Source organism: Saccopteryx leptura, chromosome 3, assembly GCF_036850995.1.
Source record: "Saccopteryx leptura isolate mSacLep1 chromosome 3, mSacLep1_pri_phased_curated, whole genome shotgun sequence".
Classification (NCBI taxonomy): domain Eukaryota; kingdom Metazoa; phylum Chordata; class Mammalia; order Chiroptera; family Emballonuridae; genus Saccopteryx; species Saccopteryx leptura.
The window spans coordinates 135,699,068-135,717,816 of record NC_089505.1 but is presented as its reverse complement, the minus strand read 5'-3'; the positions used below and the strand labels follow the sequence as shown (position 1 = coordinate 135,717,816).

Here is an 18,749-nt window from a genome sequence, read left to right as displayed (position 1 = left end):
GATGGTGTAGAACAATGTGAAAACAATGCCACTGAACTGGATACCTAAAATTAAGGCAGCAAATCTTGTTATGTATTTTTTAACCACAATTTAAAAATATTAACTAAGTAAGACAAAAAAGTGCAAGTGTGATGAGAATACGCTTGAACTATTTAGTATATAATTGAAAATCATCACTGTCATCAGGACTGCTCTAGTCTTGCCACTTGGAAATTCACTTTCATGAAACCCACAGGATCTTATTCTTTGCCAACAAAATAGCATTATATCAAAAGCAGAAGTTATGGGCCTGAATTCAGCCTGGATGGCTGAATAGATTGACTCAATTTCTTTGCAACCTATTCTAAAGTGATTATAACTACAATCTAATGCCTAGCACAAGATTTAGGTACACACACACACCAAGGTTGAATAAATGAGGAACACATGAACACACCTAAACAGGCCTACAGAGTATTTTCTGATTGTATTAAATATAGAGATGTGAGCCCTGGACTGGACGGTTAGCTCAATTGGTTAGAATTCGTCCCAATATGCCAATGTTGTGGGTTCAATCCCCAATCAGGGTACATACAAGAATCAACCAATGAATGCATGAATTAGTGGAACAACAGGACAATGTCTCTCTCTCCCCCTTTCTCTTTCTCTAAAATCAATAAATAAAAATTTAAATATAGTAATGTGAGACACATGTGGACAGAAAGAAATCAACTCTACATTTGTTCTATTAAATTAAAACATGACAACAAATTAACATTCAGTCAAGAAATCTCCATGTAAATGAATCAGAAGTAACACATAAAACAAAGCAAAGCATACCTGTGAGAGCAAACCTCTTTTCTAAACAGATTCCAGAAGATGTTCCTAACTATCTGAACAGACTGAATAATTTCTCATTTCCAATTAGAAAAAAACCACCAAAATAGCTGAGTATGTTGAATTTGAAATAAATGTCCAATGACAGTGGAATTATGAACTCTATATACATGATATTCCAAACAATGTCAATCACTAATGAGGGCTGCTGGGAGTAACTAAGGATCCATACCCACATTTTACAAAGGTGGCCTCTAATAACTGCCAGTCGTGCAGAGGAAAAGGGGGCTCATAAAATATTTGGCAGTGCAGACTGGACGGAGGGTTCATGTGGGAAACTTAGGACTAAATGGGATAGATGATTTAACCTAATAAGTTTCTCAAACAGATTCCTTTTTAAGGTAGTGTAGTAGATACCCTGCGTCATTCCTTGCTTCATCCTGGCTAGCAAAGTCCAAATATTGTTCAGATATCAGCCCTTACCATAAGGCAATGTGCTGAAACAGGTGACTCCCCACCCCTAATCCCAGGTATAAATCCAGGATAGGTCCTGCTTGATTCCTCTGAGGTAATCACATCACCTCATTTCAAGAGCCAGTGAATGCTTTGGGAATAGAAACATGTGATACTGGAGATCCTTAGTAGAGACTTGTTCAGGGATCTTGTGTTCTGCTAAAAAAGTCTGTAGGATAAAAACACAGAATCAAGACTAAGAGCCTAAATGTGACAAGAAAATGTGCAGAGCAAACCAAATATCTCACTCTGGTTGCTCCTGATTTGTTCAGACAGCTCTATTTTTATCAACCTCCCCATTCAACAGGATTCTTTGGCAAGAAGCAAAGCAACAGAAAGGAATTTGGGTCAACTTAAGAGAAAAATAATTTATTAGAGGAACTCTGGGATCTCACAGAAAATAGGCAGGCTATACAATCAGACCTGGAATAAATAGGAACTCAGAAACATGTAGAAGAAAAGGAAGCAGGAAACAGAATGACATGATAGCATAAAAACGTGCCCTGATCAGGCGGTGGTGCAGTGAATAGAGCGTCAGTTTAGGAAGCTGAGGACCCAAGTTTGAAACCCCGAGGACACTGGTTTGAGTGTGGGCTCATCTGACTTGAGCCAGCCTGAGTATGGGGACACTGGCTTGAGCCCAAAGGTCACTGGCTTGAAGCCCAAAGTGGCTGCCTTGAGCAAGGGGTCTCTGACTCGGCTGTAGCCCCACGGTCAAGGCACATATGAGAAAGCAATCAGTGAACAACTAAAAGTGCCACAACAAAGAATTGATGCTTCTCATCTCTCTCCCTTCCTGTCTGTCTCTCTCTCTCTCTTCATCGCTAAAAACAAAAACAAAAAACCAAAACCAAAAACCCTGATCAAGATGCTGTGGCTCTATGAATAAAATGTCATTCATATAAAATCAACCTCACTATTTGCTTTCTATTCTAATCCTAAGGTATCACATTGTCCAAGTTTAGTTTATATAATTGCTCACAGGTCACACATCAGCCATGAGAGAAAGATCTGCTCCTTCAGCACACACAGAGGGAGCTAGGCATCTAGATTTACTGTTTTTATTGTTCTACCATACTATATACATTGTGTGTGTACCTGTGTGTGTGTTTGAGGGAGTTGGGTCTATCAAAGGAAAAAGGCATTCTACAAGAAAAGGTATATAAACACTGACCATCAAAAATATAAATGAAAGAGGAATTACCAGCAAGAATACCATGTCCATCAAAGCTATCCTTCAAATATGAAGGAGAAATAAAAACTTTTGCAGACATACAGAAGCTGAGGGAATTTATCAGCAGAAAATCCCCAATGCAGGAAATACTCAAGGGGGTTATTCAACCAGACATGAAGAACAAAACAAATAAAAACTACAAGTAAAAGCTCTAACAAGGTCACAATAAAAAGGTTAATCTGTGACAACAATAACATAAAATGGGAGATATGCAGGATAAAGATCTGCAGTTGCAAAGGAGGATGGAGTGCAGAAGCACTCATAAGACAAAGAACTCTTGTACATATGAACATTTTTCTCTTAATTACCTAATGGTAACCAACCACACAAAAGCCACTACTGAAATACACAGCTTAAAAAAAGAAGAAACAGGGGAAAGTATGGAATGCCACCACAAAAATACAACTAACAGAAACACAAAAGAGAAGAACCAAACAAGACACAGAGTTACTGGAAAACAAAACATAAAATGGCTATAGAAAATCCTCAAGTGTTAATAATTACCCTAAATGTAAACAAACTGAACTCAGCAATAAAGAGGCACAGAGTAGCAGATTGGATCAAAAAGCAAACCCAACTATATGCTGCCTTCACGAGCGAGACACATCTAAGCTGCAAGGACAAAGGTAAACTTAAAGTGAAAGATTGAAAGATGATTCTCTAAGCAAATAATATCCAAAGAAAAGCAGGTGTAGCCATACTCATATCTGACCATGCTGACTTCAAGTGAATAAAGGTAACCAGAGACAAAGATGGATATTGCATGATGATGAAGGGGCATTCTATCAATAAGACATAGTACGGCCCTGGCCGGTTGGCTCAGTGGCAGAGTGTCAGTGCTGTGTGTAGATGTCCAAGATTCGATTCCTGGTCGGGACAAAAAGAGAAGTGTCCATCTGCTTCTCCATCCCTCCCTCTCTCACTTCTCTCTCTCTCTTCCCCTCCTGTAGCCATGGCTCGATTGGAGTGAGTAGGACCCAGGCACTGAGGATGGCTCCATGGCCTCTGCTTCAGGCACTAAGAAGAGCTTGGCTGTTGAGCAATGGAGCAACACACCAGATTGGCAGAGCATTGCCCCCTAATGAGCTTGCCAGGTAGATCCTAGTTGGGGAAAATGAGAGAGTCTGATTACCTGCCTTCTCCCCTCACTGAATTTAAAAAAATAAAAAACAAACACATAACTGAACCAGAGAGTATCAAAATATACGACATTTACTAACTGCTCTAAAAATAGAAGCAGACAAAAACACAATTATACTTGGAGATTTCAACACACCACTGACAGCTTTAGATAGATCATCCAAACAGATAATCAATAAAGAAATATAGGCCTTAAATGACATATTGGAACAAATGGACATAATAGACAATTATAGGACATTTCAACCCAAAATATCAGATTATACATTTTTCTCGAGTGTGCATGGAACATTCTCAAGGATAAACCATATGTTAGGCCACAAAACTAACATCAACAAATTCAGGAAGATTAAAATTATACCAAGCATATTTTCTGACCATAAGGCTTTGAAATTAGAATTCAACTGCAAAAAGTAAAGAAATCCACAAAAATATGGAAATTAAACAACATACTTCTAAAAAATGACTGGGTCAAAATAGAAATAAAGGCAGAGATCAAAAGATATATACAGACAAATGAAAATGACAACATGACATATCAAAATTTCTGGGATGCAGCAAAAGCAGTAATTAGAGGGAAGTTTATATGTTACAGGCTTAAATCAAGAAACAATAGAGATCCCAAGTAAACAACCTAACATCACATCTTAAGGAACTAGAAAAAAAAAAAGGCAACCCAAAGTCAGCAGAAAAAAGGATGTAATAAAAATTGGAGCAGAACTAAATGAAATATAGAACAAAAAAGTATAAAAAATTAATACAACAAAGAGATAGTTCCTTGAAAAGATCAATAAAATCGACAAACCACTGGCTAGACTCACTAAGGAAAAAAATGAAGGACTCATATAAACAAAATCCGAATGAAAGAGGAAAAATTACCACAGATATCATAGATATACAAGAGATCATAGTAGAATATTATGAAAGATTATATGCCACCAAATTCAACAACCTAAAGGAATTGGATAAATTCCTAGAACTATATAATCTTTCTAGAACGAGTCATGAAGAAGTGGAAAACCTAAATAGAATTATAAGCAGGTAGGAAATTGAAACAACTACCAGAAACTTCCCAAAAATCAAAAGTCCAGGACCAGATGGCTACACTAGTGAATTCTACCAAACAGTCAAAGAAGATTTGGTACCTACCCATCTCAAAGTCTTCCAAAAAATAGAAGAAGAAGCAATACTCCCTAAATATTTTATGAGGCCAACATAATCCTCACGCCAAAACCTGGCAAGGACAACACAAAAGAAGAAAACTACATACCTCTAATGAATACAGATGCAAAAATTCAATGAAACTTCGTAAAATGAACTAAAAAAAAAACAATTTCTTTTACAATTGCAACAACAACAACAAAATACCTAGGAATAAACTTAACAAAGGATGTGAAGGACCTATATACTGAAAACAACAAAACATTATTGAAAGAAATTGAAAAAGACACAATGAAATGGAAAAATTCCATATTCATGTATTGGAAGAATCAAAATAGTTAAAATGGCCATATTACCCAAAGCAATATACAAATTTAATGCAATCCCTATCAAAATCCCACTGTCATTTTAAAATGAAATAGAACAAAAAAAATCACCAGGTTTATATGGAACTATAAAAATCCCCAAATAGCCAAAGCAATCCTGAGGAAAAAGAATGAAGCTGAAGCTATCACACTACCTGACTTCAAATTACACTATAAAACCAGGATAATGAAAACAGTATGGCATTGGCAGAAAAACAGACATCTAGACTAATGGAACCGAATCAAGAGCCCAGAATTAAAACCACATATATATGAACAAATTATCTTCGACGAAGGGGCCAAGAACACACAATGAAGAAAAGAAAGCCTCTTCAATAAATGGTGCTGGGAAAATTGGAAAACCACATGCAAAAGAATGAAACTTGACTACAGTTTTTCCCCTTGCACAAAAATTAACCCAGAATGGATCAAAGACCTAAATATAAGATCTGAAACAATAAATTATATAGAAGAAAACACAGATACTAAACTCATGAAACTGGGCCATAGAGAACAACTTATGAATTTGATCCCAAGGCAGAGAAAGTAAAGGCAAAAATAAATAAATGGGACTGTATCAAATTAAAAAGCTTCTGCACAGCAAAAAGAAACTGACAGCAAAACAAATAGGCAGCCAACTAAATGGGAGACAATATTTGCAAACAGCTCAAATAAGGGGTTTAATATCCAAAATATATAAAGAACTCAAAAGCTGAGCACCAAACAGGCAAACAATCCAATTAAAAAATGGGGAGAGTTGCCCTGTTTGGTTGGCTCAGTGGTACAGCATCGGCCCGGCGCGTGGAAGTCCCAGGTTCAATTCCTGGCCAAGGCACACAGAAGAAGCGTCCATCTGCTTCTCCACCCTTCCCCCTCCCCTTCCTCTCTCTCTCTTCCACTCCTGCAGCCAAGGATCCATTGGAGCAAAGTTGGCCTGGGCGCTGAGGATGGCTCCATGGCCTCCGCCTCAGGCGCTAGAATGGCTATGGTTGCAATGGAGCACCACCCCAGCTGGGCAGAGCATCGCCCCCTTGTGGGCATGCTGGATGCATGCGGGAGTCTGTCTCTCTTCTTCCCTGTTTCTTACTTCAGAAAAATACAAAAAAAAAAAAATGGAGAGATGACCTGAACAGACACTTCTCCCAAGAGGACATACAAATGGCCAACAGAGATATGAAAAGATGCTCATCTTCACTGGCTATCTGAGAAATGCAAATCAAAACTACATCAAGATACTACCTCACATCTGTTAGACTGGCTATTATCAACAAGGCAGGTAATAACAAGTGTTGGACAGGCTGTGGAGAAAAAGAAAACCTCATTCACTGCTAGTGGGAATGCAAATTAGTACAACCATTATGGAAGAAAGTATGGTGGTTCCTCAAAAAACTAACAGAACTACCATGTGACCCAGCACTCCCTCTACCGGATATCTACTCCTCAAATTTGAAAACATTGATATGTAAAGACACATGCACCCCCATGTTCATCACAGTATTATTCTCAGTGGCCAAGACATGGAAACAACCATAGTGTCCCTCAATAGAGGACTGGATAAAGAAGATGTGATACATCTATACAATGGAATACTACTCAGCCATAGGAAATGATGAAAGTGACATTTGTAACAGGGATGGACCTTGAGAACATCATGAGTGAAATAAGTAAATCAGAGAAAGCTAAGAATTGTATGATTTCACACATAGGTGGGATTTAAAACTGAGACTCATGGACATAGATAAAAGTGAAGTGGTTACCAGGGGGACGTGGTGATGTGGGGGAAGGGTGTAAAGATAAGGTGACGGAACATTATTTGACTTTGGGTGTTGGGTATACTATATAATCAATAGTCCAAATGCTATAGAAATATTTACCTGAAACCTATGTACTCTTATTGATCAACGTTACCCTGTTAAATTTAATTTTCTAAATAAAATGAAAGATAATAAAAAATAAATAAACAAATAAAAAACTCAGATCACCTGTCATCCCTTTGACTATCACAATTAGGTATTTCTGAGTGCCATGAAAAGTGAAACAAACAGTCATAATCTCCACAAGCTGGTACGGTGTTAGAGAATAAAAATAGCAAAGAGAAAAAACCACCAACTTTATTATTCTGTGTGTGTGTATGTGTGTGTGTGTGTGTGAGAGAGAGAGAGAGAGAGAGAGAGAGAGAGAGAGAGAGAGAGAGAGAGAGTCAGAGGGACAGATCGCCAGCAACCTTAGGGTTTTGAACCTGGGTCCTCTGCATCCTAGCTCCATGCTTTATCCACTGCGCCACTGTTGGTCAGGGGAAATCACCAACATTATCCTTGAAATAATAACACTGACTTTCAAAGATACTTTACAAGACATACTAGAAAGATGAACTTGTTCTTTGATAGCAATACTTACCTAATTCACCTAATGTACATAATTAATAAATGGCCCTGTAAAATTTTTGGTCATTTAAGACTACCTAACTATAATCATCTTCAAAGGAGGGAAATTTATGGCTATTGTGGGTATTCAAAAGAATATGCTATAGGCTTTCAAAATAATCATAGAAATATATGACTCAATGGAATCAGAACTGGACTTAATGGATAGCTTCCCAAGGTTAGCTAATTTGGTCAAAGAAAACATGATTTTTATTTGGATGCATAAATTGCCATGTCTGAAAAACACTTCAACTGCACCATGTTCTTTCATAAAAGGCTTACAAATTCAACTTACAAATATAAACCAAATAATCAAAATTACTATTTAAGGCACAGTGGAAAAGTTGTTGACCTGGAATGCTGAGGATGCCAGTTCAAAACCCCAGGTTTGCCTGGTCAAGGCACATATGGGAGTTGATGCTTCCTGCTCCTCCCCCCTTCTCTCTCTCTCCCTCTCTGTCTCTCTCTCTCTCTCCCCCCCTAAAATGAATAAATAAAATCTATTAAAAAATGGATAGTACAGGAAACAACTACTGAAGAAAGTAAGCAAGAGTTAGCATTTCAAAGCACTTGAGACTTACATGGGTCTACCATATGGTCCAGCTGAACAGAGAAACAGAAGAGCCTTGAAATTGCAGCAGTATATCTCCACTTCCTTTCTCCCTGCACGTCCTAATAAAGCTCAGTGCTAATGACAAACCTCTTCCTCAAAACTTCATGTCATATAGCTCATGAATGACATTTTATTGTGCATGTGAGAAGAGTCATTGCATTCTTTAATGGTCCACAAGAATCCGAAAGTTGGTTCCTTATAGTATTAAAAAAAAAAGAAAAACGACATATAGTGGAAGTCCCAGGTTCAATTCCCTGTCAGGGCACACAAGAGAAGTGACTATCTGCTTCTCCACCCCACCCTCTTCCCCCTTCTCTCTCTCTCTCTCTCTTCTCCCTCCCTTTCTCCATTGCTAAGATCAATAAATAAAAATAAAATAAAAAACAAACAAACAAAAAACGACATACACAGCTGTACTCATCTAATGGTAGTAGTTTCTTAAGGAAAGATTGCTTTTCTCCTACAAGTAAATGTTCAGGTATACTGGGTATAACACCCAATTCTAAAAACCTATTGGTTTCTGTACATACTATGACTTTGCTTATAGATCCTTCAGGTCTGAGCTTAAGTATCTTTCTCTGGGACACCTTCCCTTATGCTCCCAAACTAGGTTAGGTTCATTTCCTATATGTCATTATAGTATCATAGCACCGTGTTTCCCCATGCACCTTTTTTTGAAAAATTTGGGATCTAAAAACTGGGTGTATCTTATACAGTGGTTGTGGCATTCAAATGCCATAGATGGAACTGAAGACAAGGCAATATATGAAGACAGTAATTCGTCATCAGACACAGATGAGGACAAGCTAATGGATGGGAGTTTTGACAGTGATGAGGAGTTATATGGATTTTATGATGAATAAAACTTGAGTTCAATGACTTTATGTAATACTTTGTTTTTAAATTTCGGGTCCCAAAATTAAGGTACGTCTTATACATGGGAGCATCTTAACATGAGGAAATACGGGTATATCACTGAAGAAAGACCCTAATGGCTTACTGTCTGCCCCTTCTTTAGGGCAGAGATTATGTCACTGACTCCACAGCACCAGCACAAGTTGGCACTCAGCAAATGCTTGTAAAATAAATGCATGAATACTTCTTTATGAAAGTAAAACTCATGATTGTGTCCACCATCTTTCTGCCTCATATTTATCAAAATTAGATATAAAGAATCAAGAGCACAACAAGGATTTTAAAAACAGGCATTCAATTAGTTTCTTCAGATGGACTTCTTCCAGATAGGACTCTGACAGTCACATTAATTTCAAGTCAAGATCATCTTTAAGGGATATGGCCAGAAGATGATGGGCCATACTATATTTTTAATGACAACATCAAGACATATGTTCAATCAATATAGGAAGATGGATCCTATGGTGAGTCCACTTTTACTCAGTGGGGCTTGACAGCTCACACTAAATCCAAGGGCTTTAGTTCCATTTGGCCTCCTTAAGCCCCAGGAGTCTTAACACAGTATATGTTTCCCACATGTAATTAAATAGTGAAGAGTGAGTTGTTATAAATGACATTTAATTTTTGATAGTGGGGGAAGGTATGAAAAGAGCTGCAGGCAAGATCATTAATCTCCTTGGATCCCTGCACTGCCAGATTCATTGGATTAATATAGCTCTCTTCCTGTACTTAAACTGGTGTGCTTGTGTAGAGAGGATAACATTGACTAGGAAAATCCATACAACTAAATGTGTGTTGCATACTAGGAATTCACATTGTAAGATACCTCTGAATGATTCAGAGGAGAAAAATTCATATGTCAAAGTCCCTATGGGTCTCAGGGCACAATTACATGATTATAGGGTTGTCCAAAATTTAATGATGTGAAAAAAAAAAGACGGAGTAAATGGTTATGTAAGTCGTGTTACATAGCAGCAACTTACTAATTTTCACTGAGGACTCACAGACCCTCTGTGAATTGTAGATCAATTACTATATGAATAAATACAAGTGTTAAAAGAATATGACAAGGATATGATCAATAAATGTCCATCACTACAGAATAAAGGTCCCAGTTAATTAATACGTTTCTTGCAGCATATTTTTACAGCTTTCCATGATTGCTTTATTGTTAATCATATTCCTAAATGTGTAGCAGTCTATTTTTATTGCAATTGTCAATAAATTTGAAAAAGAGTTGCCAAGGCATAAAAGCCAAAAATTTCTATATAATGAAAATGCACAGAGAATAAAAAAATATTGTTAAATAGAAGCACTAACTGTAAAAAAATACAATTTATAAAAATCAATTTTTAAAGTAACAATATATATATAACACAAGTTATGCAGTTTAAAAGTATAATTGTATCTGTTGTGCCAAGATGATTTACATGTTAACTTCACAAAACTTGATAACAAGTCAATATTTCACTGCTCCAGGATCTGGTTCTAAGAAGACAGTATTGGAGTTCTTATAACAATAGAACAAAAGAGGTAACATATAGGCAGAGGTTGAAAAATGAAAGATCAGCCTGAAGAAGACGGGATACGGTGGGAAGCACCTAAAATGCACAGGTTACCACACAAGGATAGGACACCAATCTGCTATTATGCCTCAATCACTGATGTATAGAGCTTGTGAACAATAAAAACTTTTCTTTTTCTTTTTTTCTTTTTAGTGAGAGTGTGATGGGGAGAGAGGGGAAGAGAGAAGGACAGAGAGGGAGAGGGGAAAAGAGAGAGAGAGAGAGAGAGGGAGAAGGAGAGAGAAAGACAGGAAGGGAAAGAAATGAGAAGCATCAACTTGTAGTTGCATCACTTTAGTTCAGTGGTTCTCAAACTTTTTGAAGTCGGGGCACATTTAAAATCCTACAAATAATTGGAGGTGCACTATATACAAATTTCTGAGAACTATGTTATAATAATTAAGTCAAATATTAAAATATATATATAAAGTCTAAGCGTGATTTTATGGTAATTAAATGAAATAAATATGACAAAATTAAATTTATTCTGACATTAAAAAACATTTTATGTTATATGCTTTTTAGAATTTGTAAAAAAGAGGGGTTAAAAATAAAAAAACAACAAAAAAGTTATCTTTTTACATATATAGATACAGTCCTAGTAAGATTTAATAAATTCGGCAGGTCCTAGCACAAATGTGTTAAGTTTTTTCACTCTTGTGTGTATAAGAAACATGAGCCTGATGTGTCCTAGTGAGTTCTTCAATGTTTGGGCATATATTTGAAAGGCAAACTCTCATTTCCTCGTCAATACATTGAAGAATTCCTCTCTTTTTACTCTTAACTGCGTTGAGTGCAGAAAACCCCCACCATACATATCATCTTAACTTTACACCAAAGGATAGAAGAAACTTGCCTCCAGTCTTTCTAGGAACATGGAAGGTAGTGTAAACAATCCAGCATTACAGCTTAAAAGCCTTTGGCAACCTAATCAGGCAAGTAAGGTGGGGGATTGGGCAGACTGTCAGTTTACAGCCAATTCCCCACACCTCTGTCCCCCTAAAATCTAAACTCCAAAAACCCTGTTGGTTTATTGGCCCCAATAGGCACATATTTCTCTGGAATACCATAGGGCACACCTGGAAATCTTCTAAGGTGCACCAATGCGCCCTGACACACACTTTGAGAACCACTGCTTTAGTTGTTCATTGACTGTCATTTATACGTGCCTTGACTGGGGGGCTCCAGCCAAGTCGGTGACCCCTCACTCAAGCCAGTGACCTTGGGCTTCAAGCCAGCAACCTTTTGGCTCTAGCCAGCTACGATGGGATCATTTCAATGATCACACACTCAAACGGGAGACCCTTGCTCAAGCCAGCAACCTCGGGGGTTTCAATCCTGGGACCTCAGTGTCCCAAGTTGATGCTCTACCCACTGTGCCATCAAGAGTCAGGAAAAAAATATTTTCTTGATTTCCCTAAGTACTTTAAATTCTGACAGTAGTTGATATTACTTTTCCAGTAAAATCTAATATATTTTATTGACATGAGGATTAATTCATGTTAATTAGATTTCTCTTTATATATTCCTCAATTAAACAGTGTTCTATTCTTTGTTAAAATATCAGGCCATCATTATAAAAAGAATAAGCCCTGCCCAGAGAGATCGGTTGGCTAGAGCATCATCCTGATGTGCAAAGGTTGCAGATTCAATTTCCAGTCAGGAAATGTATCAGAAACAGATCAATGTTTCGATCTATCTTTCTCTCCCTTCCTCTCTCTCTCTAAAACAAACAAACAAACAAACAAACAAACAAATAAATAAAATAGAATAAATAGAATAAAGAGGAAGAAGAAGAGGAGGAGGAAGAGGAGAAGAAGCAGCTGACAGAGAACTACAAGAGATGTTTTAGGTAGGTTTTGCCCATGTCTCTTATTCTAACATTCACAAGAAATGGTGTATATCAAGGGTAGTCAACCTTTGTATACCTACCACCCACTTTTGTATCTCTATTAGTAGTAAAATTTTCTAATCGCCCACCGGTTCCACAGTAATGGTGATTTATAAAGTAGGGAAGTAACTTTACTTTATAAAATTTATAAAGCAGAGTTATAGCAAATTAAAGCATATAATGATAATTACCAAGTACTTTATTTTGGATTTTCTCTAAGTTTGGCAGAATAAATCTTTATAAAACAATTTACTATAGTTAAATCTATCTTTTTATTTATACTTTTTATTTATATTTTGGTTGCTCTGCTACCGCCCACCATGAAAGCTGGAACGCCCACTAGTGGGCGGTAGGGACCAGGTTGACTACCACTGGTGCATGTAATGTCCATTGGGCTTAATTAAAGCATTCTCAAACAGTCAGTGTACTTCATTTTTAAAAATATTCTAGATTCTGGAATTAGAAAAAGTACCTATGCAGGACTGATTCTTCTTTTTCCTCCTCCAAGACATTTTTTTAACCTCCTTCTTCCCCCTTCCTACCTTTTTCTGCCATAGCCATCGTCATCATCATCATCATCACTACAGCAGTGAACACTGTGGAGCCCATATCATCAGGCAATTTACATGTGTTAATATATTAGACAATTTATGAGATAGGTATAGCATCCTCATTTTATAGATCAGGAAACTGACCAGGCTCACATAGCCCAAGTATTAAATCTAGTTTCAAACCTAGCAAGGTAAATTTAAGATTTTTTTTAAAATTACTTAAAAAACCTTATATAGTTCAGTTTTGCTTTAGAAAAGATTTCATCACTTTAGTTAAGCACTCTTTGTCAAATGAACAGTTACTTCCTTCCCTATGGAAACCAAAGCATTAACTAATAAAATGTTGGCACACAAATGACCAGGTCTGTCCTAAATCAAACAAAAGGTTGTCAGCAGTGCATAAATAGCTCCTGATTCAATTTAGTTCATTAAAATCTAAAAGTGAATATTGACCATAGATTGTTTAGAATTATGACTATATATGTTTTTCTCCCTATAAAATAGATACAGAAAAGTTTCCTAACTTAGATTATTTGGAAGAAAGTAGTGAGGGCCTGACCAGGCGGTGGTGCAGTGGATAAAACACTGAACTGGAACACAGAGGACCCAGGCTCGAGGCCCTGAGGTCATGGGCTTGAGCACGGGCTCACCAACTTAAGTGCAGGGTCACTGGCTTGAGCGTGGGATCATAGACGTGACCCCATGGTCACTGGCTTGAGCCTAAAGGTCACTGGCTAGAAGCCCAAGGTTACTGGCTTGAACAAGAGGTCACTCACTCTGCTGTAGCCTCCCAGTCAAAGCACATATGAGAAAGCAGTCAATGAGTAATGAAGGTGCTGCAACAAAGAGTTGATGCTTCTCATCTCTCTCCATTACTGTCTATCTGTCCATATCTGTCCCTCTCTCTGACTCTCTGTCTCTGTCAAAAAGAAATAAAAAGAAAAAAGAAAAAGAAAGTAGAGAGTAAAGGAACAACAGGATGAATAATTTTGTAAAATAATGACAGGTATCTATATGTATTTTTAAATCCACAAATTAAGTCAAACTGACTTACTATAATTATTGTCTCTGGAGACTAAATCATCTAGAATAGTTTAGCAGGATCTGAAAAAAATAGTTATGCAGTAGATCTTTCTGAACGCTCACTATGTGCTAGACATTATAATTTAATGATTATGCAAGAAGCATCCATAATTAGATTACATATTTTGAATGTACACTGATACATCTAAATTGCTTACAATCACTCTCTGCAGCATCCTTAATTATGCTTACACCATTAATTTACTGAACAAACTCTTTGATTCTGACCCCTTCTGAATGATCAAAATTGAAATAATCAGATACTAAATTAATGGGACTTTATTAAGTATTATTAAAATTCTACTCAGCTTTCTCTTCTGTAGTGTAAACAACTTCAAATCATTTAACCTTTCCTTCTTGAAGAAGAAGGGTCCTATTTCCCAACTACTTAATTATATTAAATGATTTCCTTTGGATCCTACCCAATTTTTTTTGCTCTCTTTAAAATGGGATAGCCCAGGGCCCTGGCCGGTTGGCTCAGTGGTAGAGTGTTGGCCTGGCGTGCAAAAGTCCCAGGTTCGATTCCCGGCCAGAGCACACAGGAGAAGCACCCATCTGCTTCTCCACCCCTCCCCCTCTCCTTCCTCTCTGTCTCTCTCATCCCCTCCCGCAGCCGAGGCTCCATTGGAACAAAGATGGCCCGGGCGCTGGGGATGGCTCCTTGGCCTCTGCCCCAGGGCTAGAGTGGCTCTGGTTGCAACAGAGCGACGCCCCGGAGGGGCAGAGCGTCGCCCCCTGGTGGGCAGAGCATCGCCCCCTGGTGGGCGTGCCGGGTGGATCCTGGTCGGGCGCATGCGGGAGTCTGTCTGACTGTCTCTCTCTGTTTCCAGCTTCAGAAAAATACAAAAAAATAAATAAATAAAATAAAAAAAAATTTTAAAAAATGGGATAGCCCAGTATGGGTAGCAAAGGCCTCACATATGCTGAAGAGGTAACAGTGATATTAATAACAGCACTGCAGCATCACCATCGTGCTGAACACTTAAGTGCAGACACCACTGAGTGCTATATAAGTCTTCTCATGTAATCCTCACACTTTAAACACAGTTTTCAAAACTAAGTGGTTTGAACTTTTTACTTGTATGGACTTCTCTCAATGGACATCCTAAACACTTTTTTTTTTAATTAAAAAAATTTTAAGGCCCTGGCCGGTTGGCTCAGCGGTAGAGCGTCGGCCTGGTGTGCAGGAGTCCCGGGTTCGATTCCTGGCCAGGGCACACAGGAGAGGCATCCATTTGCTTCTCCACCCCTTCCCCTCTCCTTCCTCTCTGTCTCTCTCTTCCCCTCCCGCAGCGAGGCTCCATTGGAGCAAAGATGGCCTGGGCGCTGGGGATGGCTCTGTGGCCTCTGCCTCAGGCACTGGAATGGCTCTGGATGCAACAGAGCGAGGCCCCAGAGGGGCAAAGCATCGCCCCCTGGTGGGCATGCCGGGTGGATCCCGGTCGGGCGCATGCGGGAATCTGTCTGACTGCCTCCCCGTTTCCAGCTTCGGAAAAATAAAAAAAAAATTTTTTTTTAAGTTTTCAATCCCAGTTCACCTTCAACATTACTTTGTACTGGTCACAGGTGCAGAGCACAGTGGCCAGACAACCATACTTCACAAAGTGTTCTCCTCAGTATTCCCAACATCTTAAACTCTTGAGTGGCTGACCTTTCCTCAGGTCTGTTCATCTTTTCATTCTCGAAGTCTAATTTTGTAACCTCTGGCAACAAGAAGGACAAAAAAAAAAACCCAAAGAAGATCTGTGACTGAGAACATCAAGGTGAGTAAACCTAAGGAGATCATCTTAACAAAGACACACAGGAAGAAGGAAGCTTTCTCCCTCTGGAAACAAGAGGGAAAAAAGAAGGCCAGAAAATGCTAGTGAGTGGGAGAATAACTCACCAACATCGGACTTCTTTCGGAGCAAAGCAGCAACAGCCCCTGAGGCTAAAGTGATGGTGTGGGATGGAATGTTTCAATCACTTACATTTGTGCCCATATTTGGGAATAAAATTACCCCTTAATCCCAGTGGTTCCCTGAGGTCTTACTAACAAGTAAGAGAAGAGGTAGAATAATCCCACCTTCATAAAATACCAGTGAACAACAGCCTTTCAGTCTTCATGCTAGACCCTGTATTAAACACTTCAAATTTCTGAAACAGCACAATAGGTAGGTGCTTTATTATTTCCATTTTACAAATAACTGAAGCTCAGAAGGTAAAAGATACAGAGCAACAGTTAATATATAGGGTTAGTTATGTCACCTAAAAATAATTCAGATTTACAGTCATTTCAGCTCAGAAACAGAGAATCAAAGCTCATTCCACTGCTGATGAGGCTCCACAGTGGCTAGCACCACGAGGAGTCCCAGTTCTGACTCTCTTCTGCCAGAAAGCTCGGTCAGCTAGCAGGCAATGTATAGGCACATGTGGAGCCCCAAACACACCATGTCACTCTAAACAGCAAAGTTAACATCTCCTACCCTCTGATTTCTCACTAGCACTCTTAATACAAAGCTCCTAAAACTTTCCTGGGATCCATTTTCCTGCTTACTCTTTGAAGAAGACATTAATGAGTCAGCACATATACCGAATGATAATGACAGAAGGAAGAGAAGCTAGAAGATGCTATTATATTTATAGAGTAAGTAATCAGATCCAGGAAAGGAAGAATTTTTAAAAATTGAAATACACTAGCCTCAACTACCAATACTATCATGTGAAACATAAATAACAAGAAAGCCAATACTCAAAACAATCTATACTTCTCTTACAGTAACAGTCACAAAAAGAAAATGCATGTTTAGAATACTGTGATTTTTCTTAGAGAAACCAAAGACAAAATAGTCTTACATAAATAATAACATCTCCAGAGAGATCTCAGATTTTATGTTGTATCTATCTTACCTGATGAAAACCAGCTTGACCTTGGATGGAGCAGTCTTAATAATGGCAGATGCATTTTGGTGACTTCTTCCGTACAGAATCTGATTGTTTATCTGTTTGGAAAAAATAAATGTACTTGTAAAAATGCAATATGTATATTTGTACAACACATATATACATATATAGTAATACACCATAAAAGAATATATCTATATACTTGGAATTAAACAATGAAGTGCATTCATTTTTTTTTTTTTTTTTGTATTTTTCTGAAGCTGGAAACGGAGAGAGACAGTCAGACTCCCGCATGCGCCCAACCGGGATCCACCCGGCACGCCCACCAGGGGGCGACGCTCTGCCCACCAAGGGGCGATGCTCTGCCCCTCCGGGGTGTCGCTCTGTTGCGACCAGAGACACTCTAGCACCTGGGGCAGTGGCCAAGGAGCCATCCCCAGCGCCCGGGCCATCTTTGTTCCAATGGAGCCTCGGCTGCTGGAGGGGATGAGAGAGACAGAGAGGAAGGAGAGGGGGAGGGGTGGAGAAGCAGATGGGCGCTTCTCCTGTGTGCTCTGGCTGGGAATTGAACCCGGGACTTTTGCACGCCAGGCCAACGCTCTACCACTGAGCCAACTGGCCAGGGCCGAAGTGCATTCATTTTTAAGTGACTACATGTAGGACTCCTCAGTGCCAAAAATCTTAATATTCTTTGAATTCAAATACTAATTTTAAACAGCTATTCAAATCTCTTAACTTCAGTTTTGAATGCAGTTAATAGGATATACAGTCCTTGATCTTTCTTTTTTTTTTTTCATTTTTCTGAAGCTGGAAACAGGGAGAGACAGTCAGACAGACTCCCGCATGCGCCCGACCGGGATCCACCCGGCACGCCCACCATGGGGCAACGCTCTGCCCACCAGGGGGCGATGCTCTGCCCATCCTGGGCATCGCCATGTTGCGACCAGAGCCACTCTAGCGCCTGAGGCAGAGGCCACAGAGCCATCCCCAGCGCCCGGGCCATCTTTGCTCCAATGGAGCCTTGGCTGCGGGAGGGGAAGAGAGAGACAGAGAGGAAAGCGCGGCGGAGGGGTGGAGAAGCAAATGGGCGCTTCTCCTGTGTGCCCTGGCCGGGAATCGAACCCGGGTCCTCCGCACGCTAGGCCGACGCTCTACCGCTGAGCCAACCGGCCAGGGCAGTCCTTGATCTTTCTTTTAAACTTCAAGAGAGCAGTAACTGAATTTGATGCAAAAAGTTTATGATATATATTTCATTTCCTATAGCTTTTCCAGATTCTTAAAAAATGTAGAAAACACACCAAACTGTGGGCCCATTAAATATGATTCCATAACCATGTCAAGGTTATTACTTAGCATAAATTTTGTTACTCCAAAGGAGATACATATTATATTCCTGTTTTAAGTCAAATTTTAGATCAATTGCATAGAAACATTTTACTGTAAATAATCAATAGGCCATCTGCTTTTATCCAAGACGTGATGGGGTTTTGAACTTGATGAAATTCACCTAAATATGATCTAAAACATTTACATTCTAAATTTTCTGTTCCAGATTTCCCCACTGATAAACTATGATGATAGCCATAATCAATTTTT

At 38.9% G+C, this 18,749-nt stretch overlaps 1 protein-coding gene across 8 annotated transcripts in view; it reads right to left on the bottom strand.

The window, feature by feature from the left end:
- Nucleotides 1-18,749, bottom strand: part of PATJ (PATJ crumbs cell polarity complex component) — a 411,472-nt gene that overhangs the window by 126,521 nt on the left and 266,202 nt on the right. For all 8 annotated transcript variants that reach the window (XM_066376436.1, XM_066376440.1, XM_066376442.1 and 5 more), the window contains one exon: nucleotides 17,160-17,251. In XM_066376436.1, the coding sequence (XP_066232533.1) occupies nucleotides 17,160-17,251 (92 nt within the window). The remainder of the gene's footprint in view (nucleotides 1-17,159; nucleotides 17,252-18,749) is intronic.